Genomic DNA, 20,000 nt, shown 5'->3' with positions numbered 1-20,000 from the left:
AAACATTTTGGTTGAACACAGGTTTTCACTTTCAGTCGATAACTGCAGTTCTGGAACATAAGACGCCTTGGTTTAACTCTTTTTAGTTCTGATGAACTCTTTTTAGTTTTAGTCTTCCATAAAATATCAAATGCACCTGCTTTAGAATATTAACTATTTTCCTTCCCAGTATCATAAGCTCACTAGAACAGGCGAAGAAATATAATAAAAATAGATACTTTTTTTTTTTTTAAAGTGGAATATTTAGCACCATTCTGTGCCCGTTTCCAGTCATTTATTTCATATTCAGTACACTTAGACAGGTGTATTTGATGGATGCCTGTGAAAGTTTTCTGCCCATGCATGCCTGTTAAAGGCAGGGTCTAGCAACCCTGAAAAGTTCATTTTAATTCTTTATGGCTCTCACAAGAGGGCCAGATTCTGAGCCTGCGATGAGATTAGTTCCCCATCCACAGTTTTTACAACCATAATATAGGGTGATCCAAACTGCCTTCAAAAAACATCAGGAGCAAAGTTATTTGTTCAGTGTTAGAGCTCACATTACCGACCAAGAACCAAAGGTCAGCCTTAACAAATGTTCTCTTTAGTGTGATAACATTATTAAACATTAAATTGTTCTTAGTTTTGTTGATCATTGATCAGACTTCATTGACTTACCTTCAGGAATTGTTCCAAGAGAAAACAGAACAGCTATGCAATACAGTGAGTTTCTGGGGTTTTTTTTTTTTGACAAATTAAATACATTTGTTTCTTTACTTATACTGCAATTCAGTCAAATTTATTGTCACAGATAAACACCAGTACACGGTACATTTTACATGGATTTCCATCCTCTTTTCCTATGTATCCTTTGAAACAGGAGACTTGCTGGGAATCTATTTTTGGACCAAAAAGTATGTTGAATAGGAGCACTACTGAACTTAAACAAACTGTTGCCTTTCAAACCCATCTTTCAGCTCTTCATATTAGCAATTATCCATGTTTTTCCCTGAGATCTGAACAAATCTATTTACGCTACACAGCAGTTCTATGAGGCTCTACAACCTACTGTTGGACATTTTAGGTCTGAGTGAAGATATTTCAAAAATAATCATTTCATCATAGCTTTAGTGATATTTACAATTTTATTTTATTTTATCTTTATGTATTTATTTGTTATCTTTTTCTTTTTTACATAATTTTACATGACCAAAAAAAAACATCCCATCTCCTGAACCCACCCAAAAATTCAACAAATAAAACAATTTTGAACGCATTAGTTCTAGATACTTCTGTAAGGGACATTTCATACCCACAACCGTAATCCCCTAGTTCCAAATGACAATATAAGATGACTGAAATGAACATATCTTCATAATCCAAGCACTTTGTCTGTGAGGCAGAAACCACAAAACTGCTTGTTGACACACAACTAGCTGAGCACCCTTTCCTGCAGTTGCAACTGCAGGTCCCTGTGGTAATTAGCTAGAGCTATTCTGAGCTGTGGTGAAAATAAAACAAAATGAAATTAAATTAAAAAAAAGACTGGGCACTTCTTGGGTTAGGCAACTTCTCTGCTATGTTCAGTACATTTGGCATGACATTGTACATTCATGAAACAAAACAGACATCTGGATAATTCGGGGTATCCATAAAATCCATCCATAAAATGACTGTGGTGAAACAGGGTGATGTGTGTGTTTAATACGATGCGGTTGAGCGTGGATTGGTGATGGTTAACTTCAGTTGGGTTGTACCACTGTACTTCATTTGTGTTGCAGTGAACTGACCTACCCAGCCAGTGGTGCTACTCCTCTTCATGGAGAGAACAAACAGTGAAGCAGTTACGTAGCTCCGTTATTCAGTGCAGCACAAACTCATACACTCAAAGGCTGACAGTTTGATGTTGCTGCTGGGCTTTGAGGGAGTTTTTTTTCCCCTCCCAAGTCTGTAGAAGTACTTCCTGCAGTGTTTACTGGTTAAAAGAAATTCATTGTGGCATAAGATAAAATCATGTAAACATGACAATGTGATTACAGGTCAACAAAATCTCTCCTGGGATTTTGTGAAGGTACCTTGCAGTATTGTATTTAGTGTAGTCACAATTTTTTATTTTTATTTTTTTCACAATGGGACAAGTACAAGCACACGAGAGAAGCTGGTATTTACCAGGTAGTTCCTGATATTTCTTATTATATGACACATTTTTATGTGTTAGCTGGTCATGATTCGAGGAGGTATCCTGATATATCCTATCTTCAGGATATCTTCAGGATAATGTTTGCACAATTTAAGTCAGAGTCAAGAAACCAAATCCAGATTAAGTTGAATGTTGTTATTATGGTTCTCCAACTCAGGAGAGATTTTTTTTTTGGAAAAAAAAAACAAAACAAAAAACCCCAAAAAAACTAAAAACAAAAACCAGGGCTCAAGTCATGCTAGAGTGAGGCTAAGCTCATTCTGCTACACTTAATCATCACACAAACATAAAACGGATTCTGACATTCTACCGCCTATTCATCTTCTTCCTGATACAAGGACAGTAGGTACAGTCTTCACGACTCTGCTACAGTCATCAGACAGTAAAAGCTGGGGATATCTTGACAACTGAGAGGTAGAACTGCTCACTTCTGCTCTACAAAATCGCTCTGATGAACTATCGAAAGCTGGAAGTGAGCTTAATCACATTTTGATTTAATAAATCTTTCCTTGATAAAAAAAAGATGAAATATTCACACCATTCTGTTACATTAAAACAACATAAAAGTGCAAGTGGTGTATCTGTGACACTGAGAGATACATAATGGATAATGGATCATGGCATATGGATCTTTTAAGACTTCTCTGTGGTTTATTATGGACTGTTGGCAGATGTGGACGTGGGTCATTGCTGCCTGGTAGGTAAACAGATGTGAAGATATGACCGGTCCTGCAGTTTCTGTGACATAAGAAACAGTGTGTTGTGATATCACTCAACAAATGAAACCTCTGCAAAGGGAAGCTGATGCAAAGTAACTCCAGCTCTGTATCCTTACCTAAGCAGTCTGAAAACCAATTAAAGGAACATAACGGGGAGAGAGTTTCCCCTTTCATTACATACTACAGTATCTGTGGATGAAGGCCAATACACGTACGCTGCTACTAAACTTCACAAAAGATTTTCTATTATATTCATTATCAAACTGATCAACAGAATGACAAGTTGAGTCACCAGACCACAAGGTGGCGATGTCCACCACCTTTGACTAGATCAGTAATATGCTGATGTGTGGTGCGACAGCAGTCATTCCTTGCTGAAAAGGACATTCTCCATTTGGTTGTCCAAATATTGTGGAAGTCACTGAAAACAGGATAAAGTTGAAAAAAAAGAAAAGAAAAGAAAAGAAAGTCTATACGTGATGGTTCACATAAGGACTGAAACCAAGGCAACAAACCTGAGGTTCTCTGTGAGTCACAATGGAAGGAAATTGTCAGTTCTAGAACTTTCCATGGGAGTATCAGTATACAATTGGTCCATTGCTGTTTCTGTACATCACTCCCTACGCCAACCCCTCTCGCTGTTATCCTGCAACCTCTGAGTGAGGTCTGACTGAAGTCTAATGTCTGTCATTTTCTCAACCTTTCTGAGTGGTTCTCTCGGCATTCTTCACATTGAAAGAGCATACACCTCTCTCTCTCTCTCCCTCTCTCTCTGTTTCTTTCTTCTCTCTCAGGCGTTATTCGGGGTGATTTCTCCCAGCAGCCAGTAGGTCCTCATCCTTCCTTTTCCTTTCATCTCCACATCTCCTCTCAGCTCCAGCTGAAAGTAGTTGAACTCCTCCAACACGGTGCGCGTGGCCTCTGACACATGGATTCTCAGAGCTGAGTGGGAAGAGCAGTTGTAGTAGATGAAGCTTTGACCTTCACTTGTTTTATCTTAAAACTATGATTAATCAGGATTCAGCTGAACATCAGGAGCGTATCTATCATGTGTTTTTTTCTCTTGGCAAAAATATAGAAGCTGCTTTTCTCTTTATTCCTCAAAACATCACCAAAGTAAAACCATGCCCTGCATCACTTGCATTACTCTATTTGAATGTACAAATTCATATACATTCGTTTACATACTGTCTAGTGTTGAGTTATGCTGTTGTATGGTCAAGCATACCAATGCATGCATTAGACCATGCTATGAAACCGTTCTGAAAAAATTTGTTCATGGTTTTTTTAACCAACTGGGATACTCTGAAACTGGTGCCTCACCTTCCCCATTAGATTCCATGCGTGAGGCCGTGTTGACTGTGTCCCCAAACAAACAATACCGTGGCATCTTCAGGCCGACTACGCCAGCGCAAACAGGACCTGGGATCACACACACACACACACACACACACAAGCAAACAACAATCACTCAACAGTTTCCATTTGCCTGCCAGAGACAAACACTCTCATTGACGCTTTTCGTTTGACTCTGTCCGATGCTAAACCACTTGTCTGTTTCCCTTTTGTTTGCTTTCCTGCCTCACCCTCTCACACTTTCACCCACACCCGAGACCTCTGCCCCTTGCCCGTCTCACCGCTGTGAATGCCGATGCGCAGACGGAGCTGTTGGTTGGGTCGGTGGCGTATCCTAAAAGAACGAACGGCTTCCAGGAGAGCCAAAGACATGCGCGCGATCTCTCGTCCGTGCAGTTTTCCGTTTCGCACCGGCAGGCCAGACACCACCATGTACGCATCACCTATTGTCTCCACCTGGGGGGCGCCGCACACAAGAACCTCAGCATCAGTTTCTTATCCAAATCTCCTCTTATGCTATGAACTTGAGGTGTATATTATAATCTGTGTGGTATGACATTGAGGTTTGCATGCGTAATAGCAAATAATTGCACCTTGTACACGTCGAAGTTGTCAATGATGGCATCGAAGCATGTATACAGGTCGTTAAGTAAGGTGACTACCTGAGAGAGAAAGAAAAAAACGGACAGAATTAGCTCTCTGTACAGATGGAGCATCTGACAACCTGGTGAAGCTGAATACGTCACAAAACTAGCATGAAGCTTAAAATGCGTACTCCTTACCTGCATTGGTGTGCTCTCTGCAGACAGGGCGGTGAAGCCCACAATGTCACTGAAGTAAATGGTGACAGAGTCAAAGGCCTCTGCTTGCACTGTCTCTCCTCTCTTCAGCTGCTCCGCTACGGAACTTTAGGACACACACACACACACACACACACACACACACACACACGTTCAGAGCCAACAGGACCAAACCTATGCCACACTGGCTGGCAGAATTCACAATAAGCGATTGCTGTCGGATTTCTGGAAGTTTGTGGGTGACAGAAACAGGCTGGTAGTGGACTCACTGGGGCAGGATCTGGTAGAGGAGGGCTTCAGCCTTGCGTTTCTCCTCATGGTAAGCCTGGGTTCTCTCCTCCACCAGTTCCTCTAGATTATTCGCATACTGCTCCATGCGTGACAGCAAGTTATCCAGGATATTAGAGCCATAGCCCCTGTAGGCAGAGACAAGAAAGGTCAGGAGGAAAAAATGGACAGAAAGTGAGAGGTAAAGAGAGAGCAAGCGTGATACTCTATCTGCACATTAAGATACTGGTATTGCTACATGTAGATCAGAGCAAATCTGTGTCACATTCATAAGTAACATTACTAATGTCTAGAGTGAATCTGACCATTAATACATTTATATGAGCACTTAAAATACGAATAGATAATTGAGTAATATTCATAAACAAAACTGAGGTTATGTAACTGAACCAAAATGAAGTTATGATTATGACCGAACAGCAATTTTCCAGGTGAGGGCATGTCGATAAGAGCTAATAGCTATCTAAACAACAGTACAGTAATTGGAGCAAATAGACCTGACCTACATCTAAGAGGACGGCCAAGTGAAATTTACCTTTAAATAACTAGTTAATGTTACTGACTAATTTATAACAGAAGAGATGGTGTCACAGACATGACAGACGTGTTCTGGATGATGATTATAGAACTGTGCAGGTTTTTTTTTTTTGGACTTTTTTTTGACCTGTTGTGTTTGCGCAGTAAAAGTTTTATCTGGCTGAAATCTGGTCTCTCACAGGGGTCTTCAGCCCAACAGCGCTGCATAAGCACACCCAGTTCCTCACTGTGACTCTGGGCACACAACAACGGACGCAGGTACGGCCACCTCCCCTCCTCCACACGCTCAATAATCTCTGCAGAGTGAAAGTGAGAGAAAGAGAAAGAGAAAGAAAGAGAGAGAGAGAGAGAGAGAGTACATGCAGAGAGAGAGAGATAAAGAGAAAGAGAGAGTGTGAGAAGCAGAGAATTGTAGAGGTAAATGAGAGGGTGAGAGAGTGGACAGAAACAAGTATAAGCAAGAAAGAAACTGCATTTTAAATATTTAATATGTTAATTCTGGTGTACACCCACACGTGTGCGCACGCATGCGCACACACACACACACACACACACACATATACCTACCAACACAGTCTCACACATGCCCACATATACAAAGCAATTCATTAACACAGAAGCACATTCTATGAGGTAATTATCTTTCAAAAACAGAAACAACTCTAAACATGTTGCATTAGTCTAACAGCTCCGACTGAAAAAAACCCAGTCAAGTAGCATTCTCAGGTTATCATTTCTGTTTGTCAGTACAGCAGACCCACTGTGAGGTTTTCCAGGACACGAATGCTCATTACTAAAAGGGAACAAAGAGAGACGGGGAGGGAGAGAGAGAGAGAGAGAGCGAGAGAGAGAGAGAGAGAGCGAGAGAGAGAGAGAGAGAGAGAAAGAGCAAAGGTGTCTGAGACTCATTCACAGATGTTGAGCAGACCTGTCCTGGCTCATTCAATTCACAAGCACACCACAGTAATTAAAGAGCCCAGAGAGCGAATGAAGTCGCCATTGAGATGAGAAATCTGTAATGGCCAATGGAGGGTGTTACACACAACAGCGTGTCTTTCATTGTCCTTTAGTCTTATCTGTCTCTCTGTCCCTTCATCCATCCATACTTCTCTATCATTAGCATCTGTACTTTTAATTTCTGTCTCTGCACATACTGCCTCTGTCTCTCTTGAAACTGTCTCTCTTTCTCAACTGTCTCTCTCTTTCTCTCTCTCTCTCTCAGCCTGCCTCTCATGGTTCATGGTTCTCTCCTTCTCTGTCTTTCATTAGAGTTCCTGCGGCATTTTTTCATTACTTTCCTTCACTCCCTACTTTCATGCAACACAAACAAGTCTCCTCTCCCATGTTTGTTCTCTCTCTCTTTCTCTCTCCCAACCCTCCTCTTCTCTGCCCTTCTGTTAGTCACCTGTGGTATGCATGGAAAGAGAATGTTACTGTGTGTGTATGTGTGTGTGTGTGTTTGTACATGTGTGTATGTGTGTGTGTGTTTGTGTGTGTGTATCTGTGTGCACGCCAGAACAGACACTCTGCTGACAGAGGTGCAATGTAAATAACTGAATGAATATGGAAGCCAAAAAACAATTATTAAATTTGTAAATAAGCTACACTTTAACATGTTCAGACATGCTCTGTTAAATGAAAATGCTACTCATCCTGTCAGCTGAATCCCAGTGGTCATTTACAATCACAGACTGAATAAACCATTCACAACAACTTTTTACCCCTACCGTCTTTCACATACCAATTCTCTCTTCACCTGTGACTTTCACTTTTTGGACTCAGACAAACTAAACCAGTAACTAAATCATTCATTCATTTAGAAGATGAACGAACGGGCTTCTTATCTGTGGTGTCAATCCAAACTCAATTCAATGTCATGTGCTGTCATAAAAAGGAACTGCATAATGCAAAATACTAAACTGTAAGATAATATAATTATTTTATTAATTGATATAATTTTTTATCACTTCATATGAATATGTTTGTTACTAAACCATGAAGGTGATGTTATTTGGCCTTTATCGGAATACAGTTGAGAATCTGAGTTTGAGATCTTTCGTTGGACTGATGTGTTCTGGTAAGTTCTGACCTTTAGGACTAAGAGGAGGACTCTCCAGGTAGAAGACGCCCCTAAGAAGGGCCAGCTCCTGCAGGATGATCCCAAAACTGTACACATCCCCCTTCTGGGTCCCACTTGGGGGAGGACACTCTGCACGCAACAACTCTGGAGCGGTCCACAACTTCCCTACAGAGAGAGAGAGAGAGGGAGCAATCAGACATAGTTTAGAACATGCAACTGAGACAGACTGACAAACAAAACGTATATATCTGTACAAACAATTCTATTATCATATAATATACATCTTGATAATAATTACATGTATGCAATGAAATTTCCCTCTCTATGTGTGGTATGTGCATGTGTGTGTGCATGCGCATGCACGTTTGTGTGTGCGCACGTGCGTGCGTGTGTGTGTGTGTGTGTGTGTGTGTGCGTGTGTGAGTGGCTGCAATCACTCACGGGCATAGTAAGCATGTGTGTCCTCTATACAGGGTTCCTTGCGGAAACTGGCTAGGCCGTAGTCTGTGATCTTCAGAACAAAGCGACTGTCCACCACACAGTTAGAGGATTTCAGGTTGCCGTGGGAAACGATCACACTGTTGTGGAGAAATGTCATCCCCTGGATGGCAGAGAGGAGAGCCGCACTGTGCATTAAACTGAACAATCTTTTTGTATACAATTAATGACGAATTATTATACAGATACTTAACATACATACACATATTTATCAAATATAACTTTTGAAAACAACAGCATTCAGTTTATATCCAATTCACTCAGCTGTAAGGAGTGTTCCTTTAATATACGCTGGAAGTGTATCAAATTCTCTGAAGATTTTTGATAAATATGACATATACTGCATTACAGTCACGTACAATTCATCAGAACTACTGAATAAAATGATACAGGACAGTGTTGGTAGTACTAATGGGGCCTATACCGTTCTCAAAGCAATCATATATAATACCAATATAGCTCTCAACAGCCACACAGCACACTATACCCACTCACTGGGTCTGTACAGAGACGTTTATAATGAAAATAATGTGGGAACATGAGATGATTTTATGAACATCCGAATGAGTGAGAGAGCAGGATCGGCTGTGTTACTGGGAGGGGCAGTGGTGTCTGTGGTTGTTTTGATTGAAGCAGTAGACAAAAAAAAAAAAGGCATTCAATTCTGCCATTCAGGACGCACCTTAACAATGTCGTGGATTAGGGAGTACCTGAACATCCAATCTAACGTAATGCTTTCACTCTCCATCAGGTCCTGGGCCACACACACACCACACACACACACACACACACACACACACACACACACACGCATACACAATGCATGCATGCAATAACAGGGATACACACACACGCATGCACAAACACACACATATACACACAAACAAACAGACACACACACACATACACACAATGCATGCATGCAATATACAGAGATACACACATACGCATACACAAACATACACATATGCACACAAACACACACACACACACACACACACACACAAACAAACACAGAGACAAACGGAATAATTTAACCATCTGTTATGTATCATCACTCAGCCTGTGTCAAAGCAGAGCAGGTCACAATCAGGTCAAGGGCGAATAAGACTTAGTTTGCTTTCACATGCTAATATCCATTTCACACTATACTGTGGACACAGGTGCAGTTTGTATTCAACACATACAAAATGTGTTGAACTAATGTGTCTCTCATATTAGATTTAATGCCCAGCTGTAATGTTATGGTAATTTTATATGCAGTCTGTCTGGCTCTTTGTGAAGTTAAGGACAAATCTGAGTGCAACGAGACACACTTGAGGGGGTGTTGTGTGATTGGGTTTATGTGCGTGTTTGTGTATGAGTTTGTAAATGTAGTTACAAGGCAGTATGTCTTTTTTGTGTGTGTGTGTGTGTGTGTGTGAGTGTGTGTGTGAGTGTGTCTGCGTGCGTGTGAATGCATATGTGTGTGTTATGAGTGTGTGTTCGTGGGTATATGTGTGTGTGTGTGTGTGTGTGTGTGTGTGTGTTTGAACGCTACCTGCAGGCTGCCTCGGGGGCAATACTCAGTGAGGATGCAGATGTTGGGGGGGTCAATGCAGGCTCCAATGAAACGAGTCAAATGTTCGTTCTGAACATCACGCATCTGCACAGATCAGAGCATCACGATCAGCATCACGACAGTTCTATATCTATAATCACTTATCACCTTCAGTACCCTGTCCTCAGAGTCACATTCACTGAGAGCCATCCATTACCGAAAAATCTCTTTATCCATTCACGCGTTATCCATTCAAGAAACATCTCTTATCTTTTACTTAATTATGATGAGGATACTCAGCAAACAGTGGGACTAAACACACACACACACACACACACACACACACACTCACACACACACTCACATGTTTAAGCTCAAATAACACCGTCCTGGTGAGCTCGATGCGTTTCTTGCTGTTGATATATTTAATGGCTGTTAGGTTTCCCTGGAGAGGAGAGAACATTAACACACATTATTTTTCCTCTGCTCCCAATCTCTCTCTGCCATCTGAGGCTCAGCAGAGCACCACAGAGAGAGAGAGAGAGAGAGAGAGAGAGAGAGCGAAAGAGAGAGAGAGTGAAAGAGAGAGGGGGGCAGAGAGAGAGAGAAAGAGAGAGAGAGTGACAGAGAGAGAGAGAGAGAGAAATTGAAAGAAAGACACAGAGAGGGAGAAACAGAGAATGAGAGTGAGAGAGAAACAGACAGAGAGAAAGAAAGAGAGAGAGAGAGAGAGAGAGAGAGAGAAATTGAAAGAAAGAAAAAGAGGGAGAAACAGAGAATGAGTGAGAGAGAAACAGACAGAGAAAAAGAAACAGAGAAAAAGAGAGAGAGAGAGACAAACAGACACAGAGAAAGAGAGATCTTTCTCTAAAGATGTCAAAAGAAGATTTATAACAACCAGGGTGAGATGAGAACAAATTAGTTGGAGACATGAGTGAAAAATGGATTTTGTAGAATCTTGTCTTGTAAACAGACAGCAGCCAGAGGATGAGAAAATGCTAGGCTTGACTATGTATGCTAATAATAATTTAGATTTGTGAAATGTATATAGACTTGATTTAGTGGTCTTTTTGATTTACTGATATTGTTGGTTATGCACAATAACTGCATAAACAGGAGGACTCTTGTGTTCAGTGAACATCCTGTGTGAACTTCATTTACTGTTGTTTGGTAGTAACAACCTCTGATAATCTTACGGTACCTTGTAGTAACCAGTCTTGGTATAGATCTGAAAGTTTCCCTCCATGGTGATGAGGGAACCGTAGTTGGAGCCCCTCTGAGAGAGAGAGAGAAACAGGTCCACATGATACAGTGTTAATGAATGCATCTCTTCATGTGTCAAAATGGCTGAGTGAATGTGAGTGTGTGTGTTAGAGTATCTGCATGGTACTGTTTGTGTGCGCATGTATGCGTGTGTGTGCGTGTGTGTGCGTGTGTGTGTGTGTTGTATGCGCGCTATGTTGGCATGTTTATTTTAGGGTGTGTATAATGTGGATGTGAGCGTGTTTCCTGATGTGTGTGTGTCTGTGTGTGCAGATGTATAGGGAGTGAGTGAGATTTCCTGAACATGTGAAAATGAGTTTCCTCACTTCAGAAAGAGTCAAACAATTGCTTCAAGTGATGTGTTTATTACTTTAACTGATATGTGTATAAACCTGTTTGTGTATGTTTGAATACATATTTGCATCAGTGTATTTGAGAGTTTGTCTGTCTGTTCATGTTTGTTTGTGTGTGTGTGTGTCCTCACCAGTGACATTGTGAGCCTGCTACATGCCCTGCGCAGTGCTTTGTCCATGTTACATATCTGAATGTCTTCCCACTGTATCCTCCACAGCTGGGCAACCAACTCATTCTCCAACTTCAGCTTTCTGTATGGCAAAAGAGAGAGTAAGGAAGAGACACAGATAGAGAGAGAGAGAGAGAGAGAGAGAGAGGGAGAGTGTAAGAGAGAGAGAGAGTGTGTGAGAGAGAGAGAGAGAGAGAGAGAGAGAGAGAGAGAGAGAACAAACAAAGAAGGAGAGAAACAGAGAGGTATGGAAAAGTAAAGGTAACAATTGCATATGAGAGAAGACAAAAAATGAGGAGATGATTTGAGGAAAAAAGATAGGGTTAAAGAGACAGACAGGAAAAAAACAGAAAGACAGAGAAATAAAGACAGAGACAGAGACAGAGAGAGAGAGAGAGAGTATATCATAGTGGTTGAGATTGGGCACAGCAGTGAAAGTCCAGTGTTAGGGTATGTACTTCATTCTCATGAACTAACAAACCACAAGCACCATAAAGCATATCATTCTGCCAACACACAGATCATAAATCTGCCTACCAATCCACAACGGTCTACAGAGAACAGGGCAGCTTATTTGGAACATTTGGGGCAATAAATGTCATAGAGACCCAAATTTATTAATGTATTTTTATTGTATGAATGAGATAAAGAGAGAAATACAAAGTTCATATACAAACTACACTAATTTCTCCATATAATCTAGCATTCAAAAATACACTTAAACAATGGGTATACAATGATTCAGGGTTTTTTTTTGTTGGTTTTTTTTTGGTTCTAAATGAAAAACACATGCATGAAGGAACACACAGCACAAAGCACTGTTCATCTGAAAACACTGACACAAGGACATTCGCCGTCCAATAAAAACACTCGTAATACGATCATATAGACGAATAAATGAGAGGAAGAAATCAGTTGGCTGGCAGTCACCCAATAAGATTAATGTTCAAATGCAAGCTTTTACACGTATGTCAGGTTCTGTGAACATGTTTTATGTGGAGTACATTATGCAGAGTACTTTTCTATTGTCAGAGATCTTTAAAAAATGGAGTGTGTTTTATTAGGGAACAGAGCCGCTATATCCCAGCTTGTCTTTCTGTCCGAGTTGTGTTGGTCGGGCAGTAATCTCCCTGTCGAGCCATACGTGCGTGCACATGTGTGTGTGTATGTGTGTGTGTGTTTTCGTTTGTGTGAGTGAGAGACAGGAAGAGAGAAAGAGAACGGGAGAGAGACAGGGTGAAAGGGAAGGGAAAAGAACAAAGTGGAAAAAGGACAGAGAAAGAGAGAGAGAGACAGAGAGAGAGACAGATAGACAGATAGGTAGACAGAATGTAAGAAAAAGAGACAAAGTGGGTTTTACAAAAACAAAAAAGAAAGAAAACGTAGGAAAGACGGTAATGGTGCACGTAAGAAAAGGTCAGAAATTGTGGCAAACAAAAAAAAAAGGAAGAGAAAGAGTGTGAGGAGAGAAAGAATGAAAAGGTGGAGAGATGTCAGGACCTGAATACCCTTACAACACATAATAATGAGCAGAGAAGGAGAGACAGGAGGCGACCTGCACGGGGCCATCACTAACCTGTAAATGAAGACTGTGATGGTGACGATGATGATGAAGATAAAACACACCACTATCGATATCATCTGGGGCATTTCAACCATCTCTGGAAAACATAATCGAAACACAAGGACGAAAAATCTTAATGTGACACCACATCCACAACACTGCGCTGATGCTTTCTAGAGGTTTCCGAATGCAGTGCAGTAGTTCTGGACCTGACCGCTAGAGTACAGTTCTCTGTGAGGGATTGTTTGGACATTGTTTAAATTCATTTGTTTAGGCTTTACTTTGACCTCTTATCTGCATCCCTGGTTAAACAAACAACCACCTTTCTTTGACTAAGATAGATTAATTCCTCATTCCGCTTCAAATATCTAATAACTGCATTAGGGGCCATGAAAGACAAACATGGGTGAAGAACAATTAATAGCTAATGGTTACAGAGTGAGTCAGATCTGATACCACATACCCAGTGCTGCACAGATGTTTTCTCTGTGATGCTATGCTTTTAGAGGTCAGATTGAAATAGGGTATCTCATATTAACTGGCACAGGACTTAACATAAAACAGGCTGACACACTAACACTCCTAATACTTTTGGTCATCCACTCAGCTAATCCCCATCACAAAAAACACCAGCGGACGCAAGTTTAGTTTTGACATTACTGCACTTTTGTTTAACTTGGCAGAACTGTTTCGTGCAAATTTAACCTGCGAATAAGTAATATTTGACTTAATTTCTTTATATTTTAATTTCTTTTCCATGTTGAATCAATGCTAAATCAAAGGATGACGCTAAATTGATGTGACATCACAAAGTGACAATCAGTAAAGTACTTTGTCGAAAAGGACAAAAACTGGGCCAAGTATAAGTAAAACTGCTTAGTCATTCCTGCAAGACAAACGGCCAAACACTGTGTGACTGACCTTTTCAGGCGGTAATGAGGAACTAATGTGGAACATGTACTTTAATGAAGAGTACTGTATGTACTTTTATGGAAACAAAGCACTCTCACATTTACTGATATGTAGGGATTAAAACTAGTTTCAGTAGTAGAGTTACAGATTCAGATTATAACGTGTCTCTCTGGTGATCAGCAGTGGAGAAAAATAAGTGCTTTATATCAGGGCAACTTTCTAAAAATCTGAAAATTTACCCCAAATTACAGTATCAAGGCTAATTTGGGAAAAAAAATTCTTCTACTCAGATTCAGGTAAAAAGAGATGTGGCTGTTCCAAGCTCTACATTTATTTTTGCTTTGTTATCTGTTTTAGATAGCGTTTCATATCTGTTTAAGAAACTGTTTTGGGGCTGGGAACATACCATATGTGAACATTTACAAACAGTTCCTGGGGTTTGTGTACTCTACTGATCAATCTGTTTCTATGAAACAAATGTAACAGCTCAGACAAAAAAGTATTTCTGGCATTATGGTAAGCAACAAAAAAAAAAAAGTATTTCTTATATAGGCTGCTGCATATGTGTGTGTGTCGTGTGTGTGTCGTGTGTGTCGTGTGTGTGTGTGTGTGTTTGAGTGTGTTTGTTTGTGCGTTTTTAATATTCATGTAGATTTTAAGCTGGGTGAACTTAAAGTAAAGGAAAGTAAAGATATTTCATTCTTATTACACATTTTAATGAAACTTCACTTCATCGTTTGTGAGTACTGATTATGCTTTTCAACACTACAGTAATAAAATACCACAGTAAGTGATCTGATATGTGAGAACCACACAGAACAGATACATTGCATCATCATTAAGCAGGTCATTAAGCACCAGTTCCCAAACTATATTAGTGGCTGCCCTCTATGGAATTCTATTACATCAAACCTGTGAAACTGTAAAATACTGATACTCCCTCTCACTCAGAAAGACCTTTTTTTTCCCCCCAATCTATGAATGTAGTCTTCCTAACATAAGCCAATAGCACAGCCTTTGGCTGCAGTGCCACTGAATTGCTGTTCATCCACATCAGAGGTTATCAGACCTGCAGTATGAAAAGAAAGGCATTGTATGTGTTTCTAGCTTTGATATGTAAAGTAGCGTGTCAACAGTCCCCTTCCTCCACTCTCCTGGTGCAGCCACTCCAAATTTATCCCCCTTCTGAACTTTTTTTTTTAGGCCGACATGATAAGAAACATGAGCTCTGGCACTGGGCTTTTTTCTTGCAGGCATACTCTCGTATCCCGCTGTTTGTGCCTCTGGTCTGATTACGTCAGTGAATCTGAACAACACCTCTCTCATGTCTGTCCAGTGAACATGGTCTTGTCCAGGATGCGTGGCGTGTGTGAGAACAAGCACCAAGAGGTCGGTTTGCTTTCTTTTGCCTGATAATTATCACAACCACGACTGATTACAAACATAAACTAAGACTGCAGTTTTAAAACAACTGTATGCACTCCAACAACAAGAGTTCTAAATCTCTTTATCTAGCAAAGCTGTTGCAGGTTTTTTATTGTGTGTTTTTTTTCTTTTTTTGCAGAATTGTGTCAGAACTCAAGATTATTACGCTGCAATGAGAACAGTTGTCACTCGCCTCGTTGCTACAGAGATGACCCTTGGTCCTATGTAAAAATACATTTCATTTGACATTTGATTCTTATTCTTTTAGATGGACGTTCTACTGCCGTACAGAGACAACACGAATCTTTCTTTTTTTTTTCTTTTTCTGAATGCCAGTGGACAGAGTGCCAGAGTTTCACAGTCTGACTGGGGTCGCAGCCTTCCACAGAGATAAGCATGAGTAGATTTGCACAGTGTGTTTACAGCTTCTCGATTCTGTCTTTTTTCTCTCTCTCTCTGCACTGATAAGAAGCCCAACATTAAGTCATGTTAAGAAATCATGCATGGGTAACCACACGTGGTATTCACATTTACATTTTAATCATCAACAGAAATATGACATGCATATGCAGCATCTCTATATATAGAGGGGTTTTTTCCATTTTTACTTATTTATTTATTTATTTATTTGGGAAGAGATTATCAGTGGAAATACAAGTGCTGTGTGAACAGTATGTCACACCTGCTCCCAGTCAGGTCTCCGCTCACTCTCTCTCAGTGTGACCCCACTCTGCCTCTCCTGATTACTGAAAGCACCTGCTGCTCACTGATTCAATTACCCTCCCCTGTATATACAGGACTCTATGTCAGTTACCCCCATCTGAGGACCTGAGTGCTTATCACACATTCTGAGCCACTGGTTCCTTGTTAATCCAGATTTCCTTCTTTGAGTGTCTAATTTTTGCCTGAATCATCTTTGGTTTCTGAACTTTGTTTGACGGTTTGGATTTGGTACTACCTCTCTATCGATTCTACCTGTTCTTATTGATCCGGACCTGCTGATCTTTGTCCTATGCTCTTGGATTATGTTTTCAATTTGTGTAACCTTTCCTGATATAGTCATTGTCACTCTGCACTTGAAGCCTCAAAGGGCTTCATGACACAGTAACTGAATCCTCCTTAGACAGTGAGCAGTCTAACTGTGTTTCCTAAATTAATTTTATTTATTCTCAGTTTTAGAATATCCTATCACTTTATGCATGTTTCAGCCATAATCAATAATTTTACATAATAAAACAACCAATTTTTGTCTTTAGCTTATAGCTAGATACAGCTTAGAGCTGTTGTATTTTACAAATCACTAAAACCACGTCTCGACCCCAGATCAAAACTACTCCTGCGACACTTCTGAAAACACTGCACGTATAAGGTTATAAAAATAATCAAAGCTTTGGTTTTTATTCAATCTGTGTACACCTAAACAAAGAGGACTAAGGACTTGCGGTTTTATTTTTCCTGGATTAACTAAGATCCCACAGGTGACTGATTCAGTTGAATATTAGAGACTATCAATCCGGTCATCTCTGTGTCAGTATTTTACAACAGACAACCATACACCATATGCACTCCTCTCTGCCCTCAGCTGAGTCTGAAGACAAATTCACTCTTATGAAATACCTTGAGATTACATTTCAAATTTTAATTTTGTTTATATCACACATATTTAGTTCTGATAGTCAAAGTGGGAGAGTGTAGGCTTCACGTACTTGCAACACATGCAGGGTTGTCGTTCTTAAATCCACACTCAGGGATGTCGGGAGGGGGAGAGCCCCCCGGCCACTGGACCCTCCTCCCCGGCTGATCCACCATCTCTTTCTTACTGCCATTATATACAGCCACAATCTGGAACACACACACACACACACACACACACATTTTTATTTATATCTCAGTGGGGGACTCCCACTGACTCCCACTTTACTGTAACTAAAGAAAAATAACCTTTCCTTCACCCTAAGCTTAACCCTAACAAAAGAAATATTTGAACACTTTCTGTTTTACAAGTAAGAACAGTATCTCTTAGAAAAACACATTTAAAGTTGTGGGAATCACCAAATGTCCCCATAAAACCAACACTTGTTAGATGTTTTTATTGTCATATGGATGTTTGGTCCACACTACTTCACAAAAACATGGTATACACACACACACACACACACACACACACACACATATATATATATATATATATACGCCCCAGGGCTATGAATGAGTCAGATCAAATGAAGGGGAAAGTATGCATTAAATGTGCCACAAATACACACAAATGGACACAATATGTAAAATTAATATAGTGTAAATATATGTATAGTGTATGTATGTGTGGTATGTGTACGGTATATATGTACAGTATCCCGGTCTAACACACCTGTGTAAGCCAGGCATGGGCTCGACAATTAGCTGCTGAGTAGAATAAGGGGTATTAGACCAGGGAGAGATCGAAAATATACAGTAATCTGTGCTACATGACATTTCTGTATGTCAAAGCATGTTATGGTGACCCAGTGTGTGTTGAGCTATTTATGAAAAGTGAAGCTGCTTTAAATATAACCTCTTCTCCACATGTAGATGCAAAAAAACAACACAGACCCTTCTTCATACAAACACATAAAGAGCTATCCTCTGTTGGCCCTTCTTCACTGTTTATTCACATAAAATAAATGATGGCAATACTTGGGGTTGTTTAAAGTGGCTGAGAGCTTTTTCTTGTGACCGGTGCTTGTATGATGAGGGTTGTAAAACGGGAAATACGGGCTGTTTGTTTGGTTCCTCAGCAAAGTGTGTTTATCTGAGTCACAGATGCCTGTCCGGTAAATAAGAACTGAGTCTTTGTGTATGTTTGTGTGTGTGTGTGTGTGTGTGTGTGTGTGTCTGAGGGCATATTACCTCATACACTCCTGTTTCGGTATCAGTCATATCCCACAGAGCAAAGTCTGTCTCCCGATCACCATCCTCATCTATCTTAACAAGTCCAGTTACACCTGAGAGAGAGAGAGAGAGAGAGAGAGAGAGAGATTTACTTCAATAAGTAGCTTGTACTGTGATAGGTGATGAAAACACACAGGCTGGAGGTAAACGCTTGTGTGCACCTGATACAAATCTTAAAGTCAGTCAAGACGACTGGTAGGCAGCTTAATGGTAGCTTATTCCTCTGTCCACTAATTCGGAAGATGTATGTGATTAATTTACACTTAGCTGCTATCCAGACTGACTGAGCAGATTTGTCAAAGCACGACAACAGAGGAAAAGTCTTGAGCTGTGCAGAATAAAACAGAACCAACAGTCAACGGCACACGTGAGCTTTAGATGGAGCTTTCAATAATGCTCTGTTGATTTACAGAGAAGGCAAACGCTTCAAAGAACACAGTGTCACGACTCATGTCTAAGAGATATTTCCCTGTCGTAGCACATCTAAGCCCTAAGTACGCAGACACAGCCGGGACCCTGTGCAACAACCCCGCATGTGGCGGCTTAGCGACGACACTGACTTATCCACTGGCCTCATGAACCGTCTGTGCAGGAGCCAGACAGACCCGGGCCCAGTTAACGACGGGGAGTTAGCAAAACCGAGAGCGCTGCCATACACAACTACCCGACGGTATCATTTGGGTCGTGCGTGAAAAGCCATTTCAGATGTCGGCAGGTGGTAAATAAACATGCTTTAAATGACCACAGGGAGCCTCTTAAGGTAAACTGAGGGAAATTTCTCCACGCATATAGCCACCGCTGAGATTCTTCCGGAAGACATGATTTCTGAGTGGTTTCTGAGAGCTTACACAATCGCTCTGCCTAATGTCTAACTGTGATTTTTTTTGCTCCTGTTTGTATACCATTTACCGCAAGGCACCAGAAGTTAAGCTTCTTCATTCTTCACCTTCTACGCTACAGCATAACTCTTAAACCACTCAGCTCTCTGTTGTGTAAACCTCAGCAACTACACACAGGATTTGAGGTTTTGCTAAGCAGAAAAAAAAAATCTGCTTAATGTGATACTCCAATCACTTTCAAAAGTAAATTCAGAAAACACAGGCAGGAACAGTTGTTGAAATTGGTCTGCGGGCAAGAACCTTGCTATTCTCAGTTTTTCTATCAGCTCCTAATTCTAACAGCGTAACGAGCTTCGGTGCTCTGGCTTTCTGGCTTCCCGCTAAGGGCATTGTTTCAAACTGTTTGAGTGCCTCACACCTTCTGAGAGCGCTGGGAACTACGAGAGACGTGTCTGGTAAGCAGGAACCTGAGGAGCCGTCGGTGAAGGTGTTCTGGTCTGTCTGATATAGCGTACACACTTTCCCTCAATAGAATGCCATGCACAGACA

At 40.7% G+C, this 20,000-nt stretch overlaps 1 protein-coding gene across 1 annotated transcript in view; it reads right to left on the bottom strand.

Annotated features, from left to right (window-relative positions):
• Nucleotides 1–3,688: 3,688 nt before the first annotated feature.
• Nucleotides 3,689–20,000, bottom strand: part of npr1a (natriuretic peptide receptor 1a) — a 56,174-nt gene continuing 39,862 nt past the window's right edge. The window contains exons 5-21 of the mRNA XM_030788469.1: nucleotides 18,571–18,665; nucleotides 17,391–17,526; nucleotides 13,360–13,444; nucleotides 11,745–11,865; nucleotides 11,199–11,273; nucleotides 10,362–10,442; nucleotides 9,998–10,102; nucleotides 9,140–9,211; nucleotides 8,401–8,560; nucleotides 7,969–8,124; nucleotides 6,007–6,175; nucleotides 5,324–5,470; nucleotides 5,037–5,160; nucleotides 4,848–4,916; nucleotides 4,536–4,710; nucleotides 4,222–4,320; nucleotides 3,689–3,840 (exon numbers count right to left, since the gene is read on the bottom strand). Of these exons, the coding sequence (XP_030644329.1) occupies nucleotides 3,689–3,840; nucleotides 4,222–4,320; nucleotides 4,536–4,710; nucleotides 4,848–4,916; nucleotides 5,037–5,160; nucleotides 5,324–5,470; nucleotides 6,007–6,175; nucleotides 7,969–8,124; nucleotides 8,401–8,560; nucleotides 9,140–9,211; nucleotides 9,998–10,102; nucleotides 10,362–10,442; nucleotides 11,199–11,273; nucleotides 11,745–11,865; nucleotides 13,360–13,444; nucleotides 17,391–17,526; nucleotides 18,571–18,665 (2,021 nt within the window). The remainder of the gene's footprint in view (nucleotides 3,841–4,221; nucleotides 4,321–4,535; nucleotides 4,711–4,847; nucleotides 4,917–5,036; nucleotides 5,161–5,323; nucleotides 5,471–6,006; nucleotides 6,176–7,968; nucleotides 8,125–8,400; nucleotides 8,561–9,139; nucleotides 9,212–9,997; nucleotides 10,103–10,361; nucleotides 10,443–11,198; nucleotides 11,274–11,744; nucleotides 11,866–13,359; nucleotides 13,445–17,390; nucleotides 17,527–18,570; nucleotides 18,666–20,000) is intronic.

This window comes from Chanos chanos, chromosome 12 (genome assembly GCF_902362185.1).
Source record: "Chanos chanos chromosome 12, fChaCha1.1, whole genome shotgun sequence".
Taxonomy (NCBI): Eukaryota; Metazoa; Chordata; class Actinopteri; order Gonorynchiformes; family Chanidae; genus Chanos; species Chanos chanos.
The sequence above is the reverse complement of the archived record's forward strand: the minus strand, read 5'-3'. Positions and strand labels throughout refer to the sequence as shown.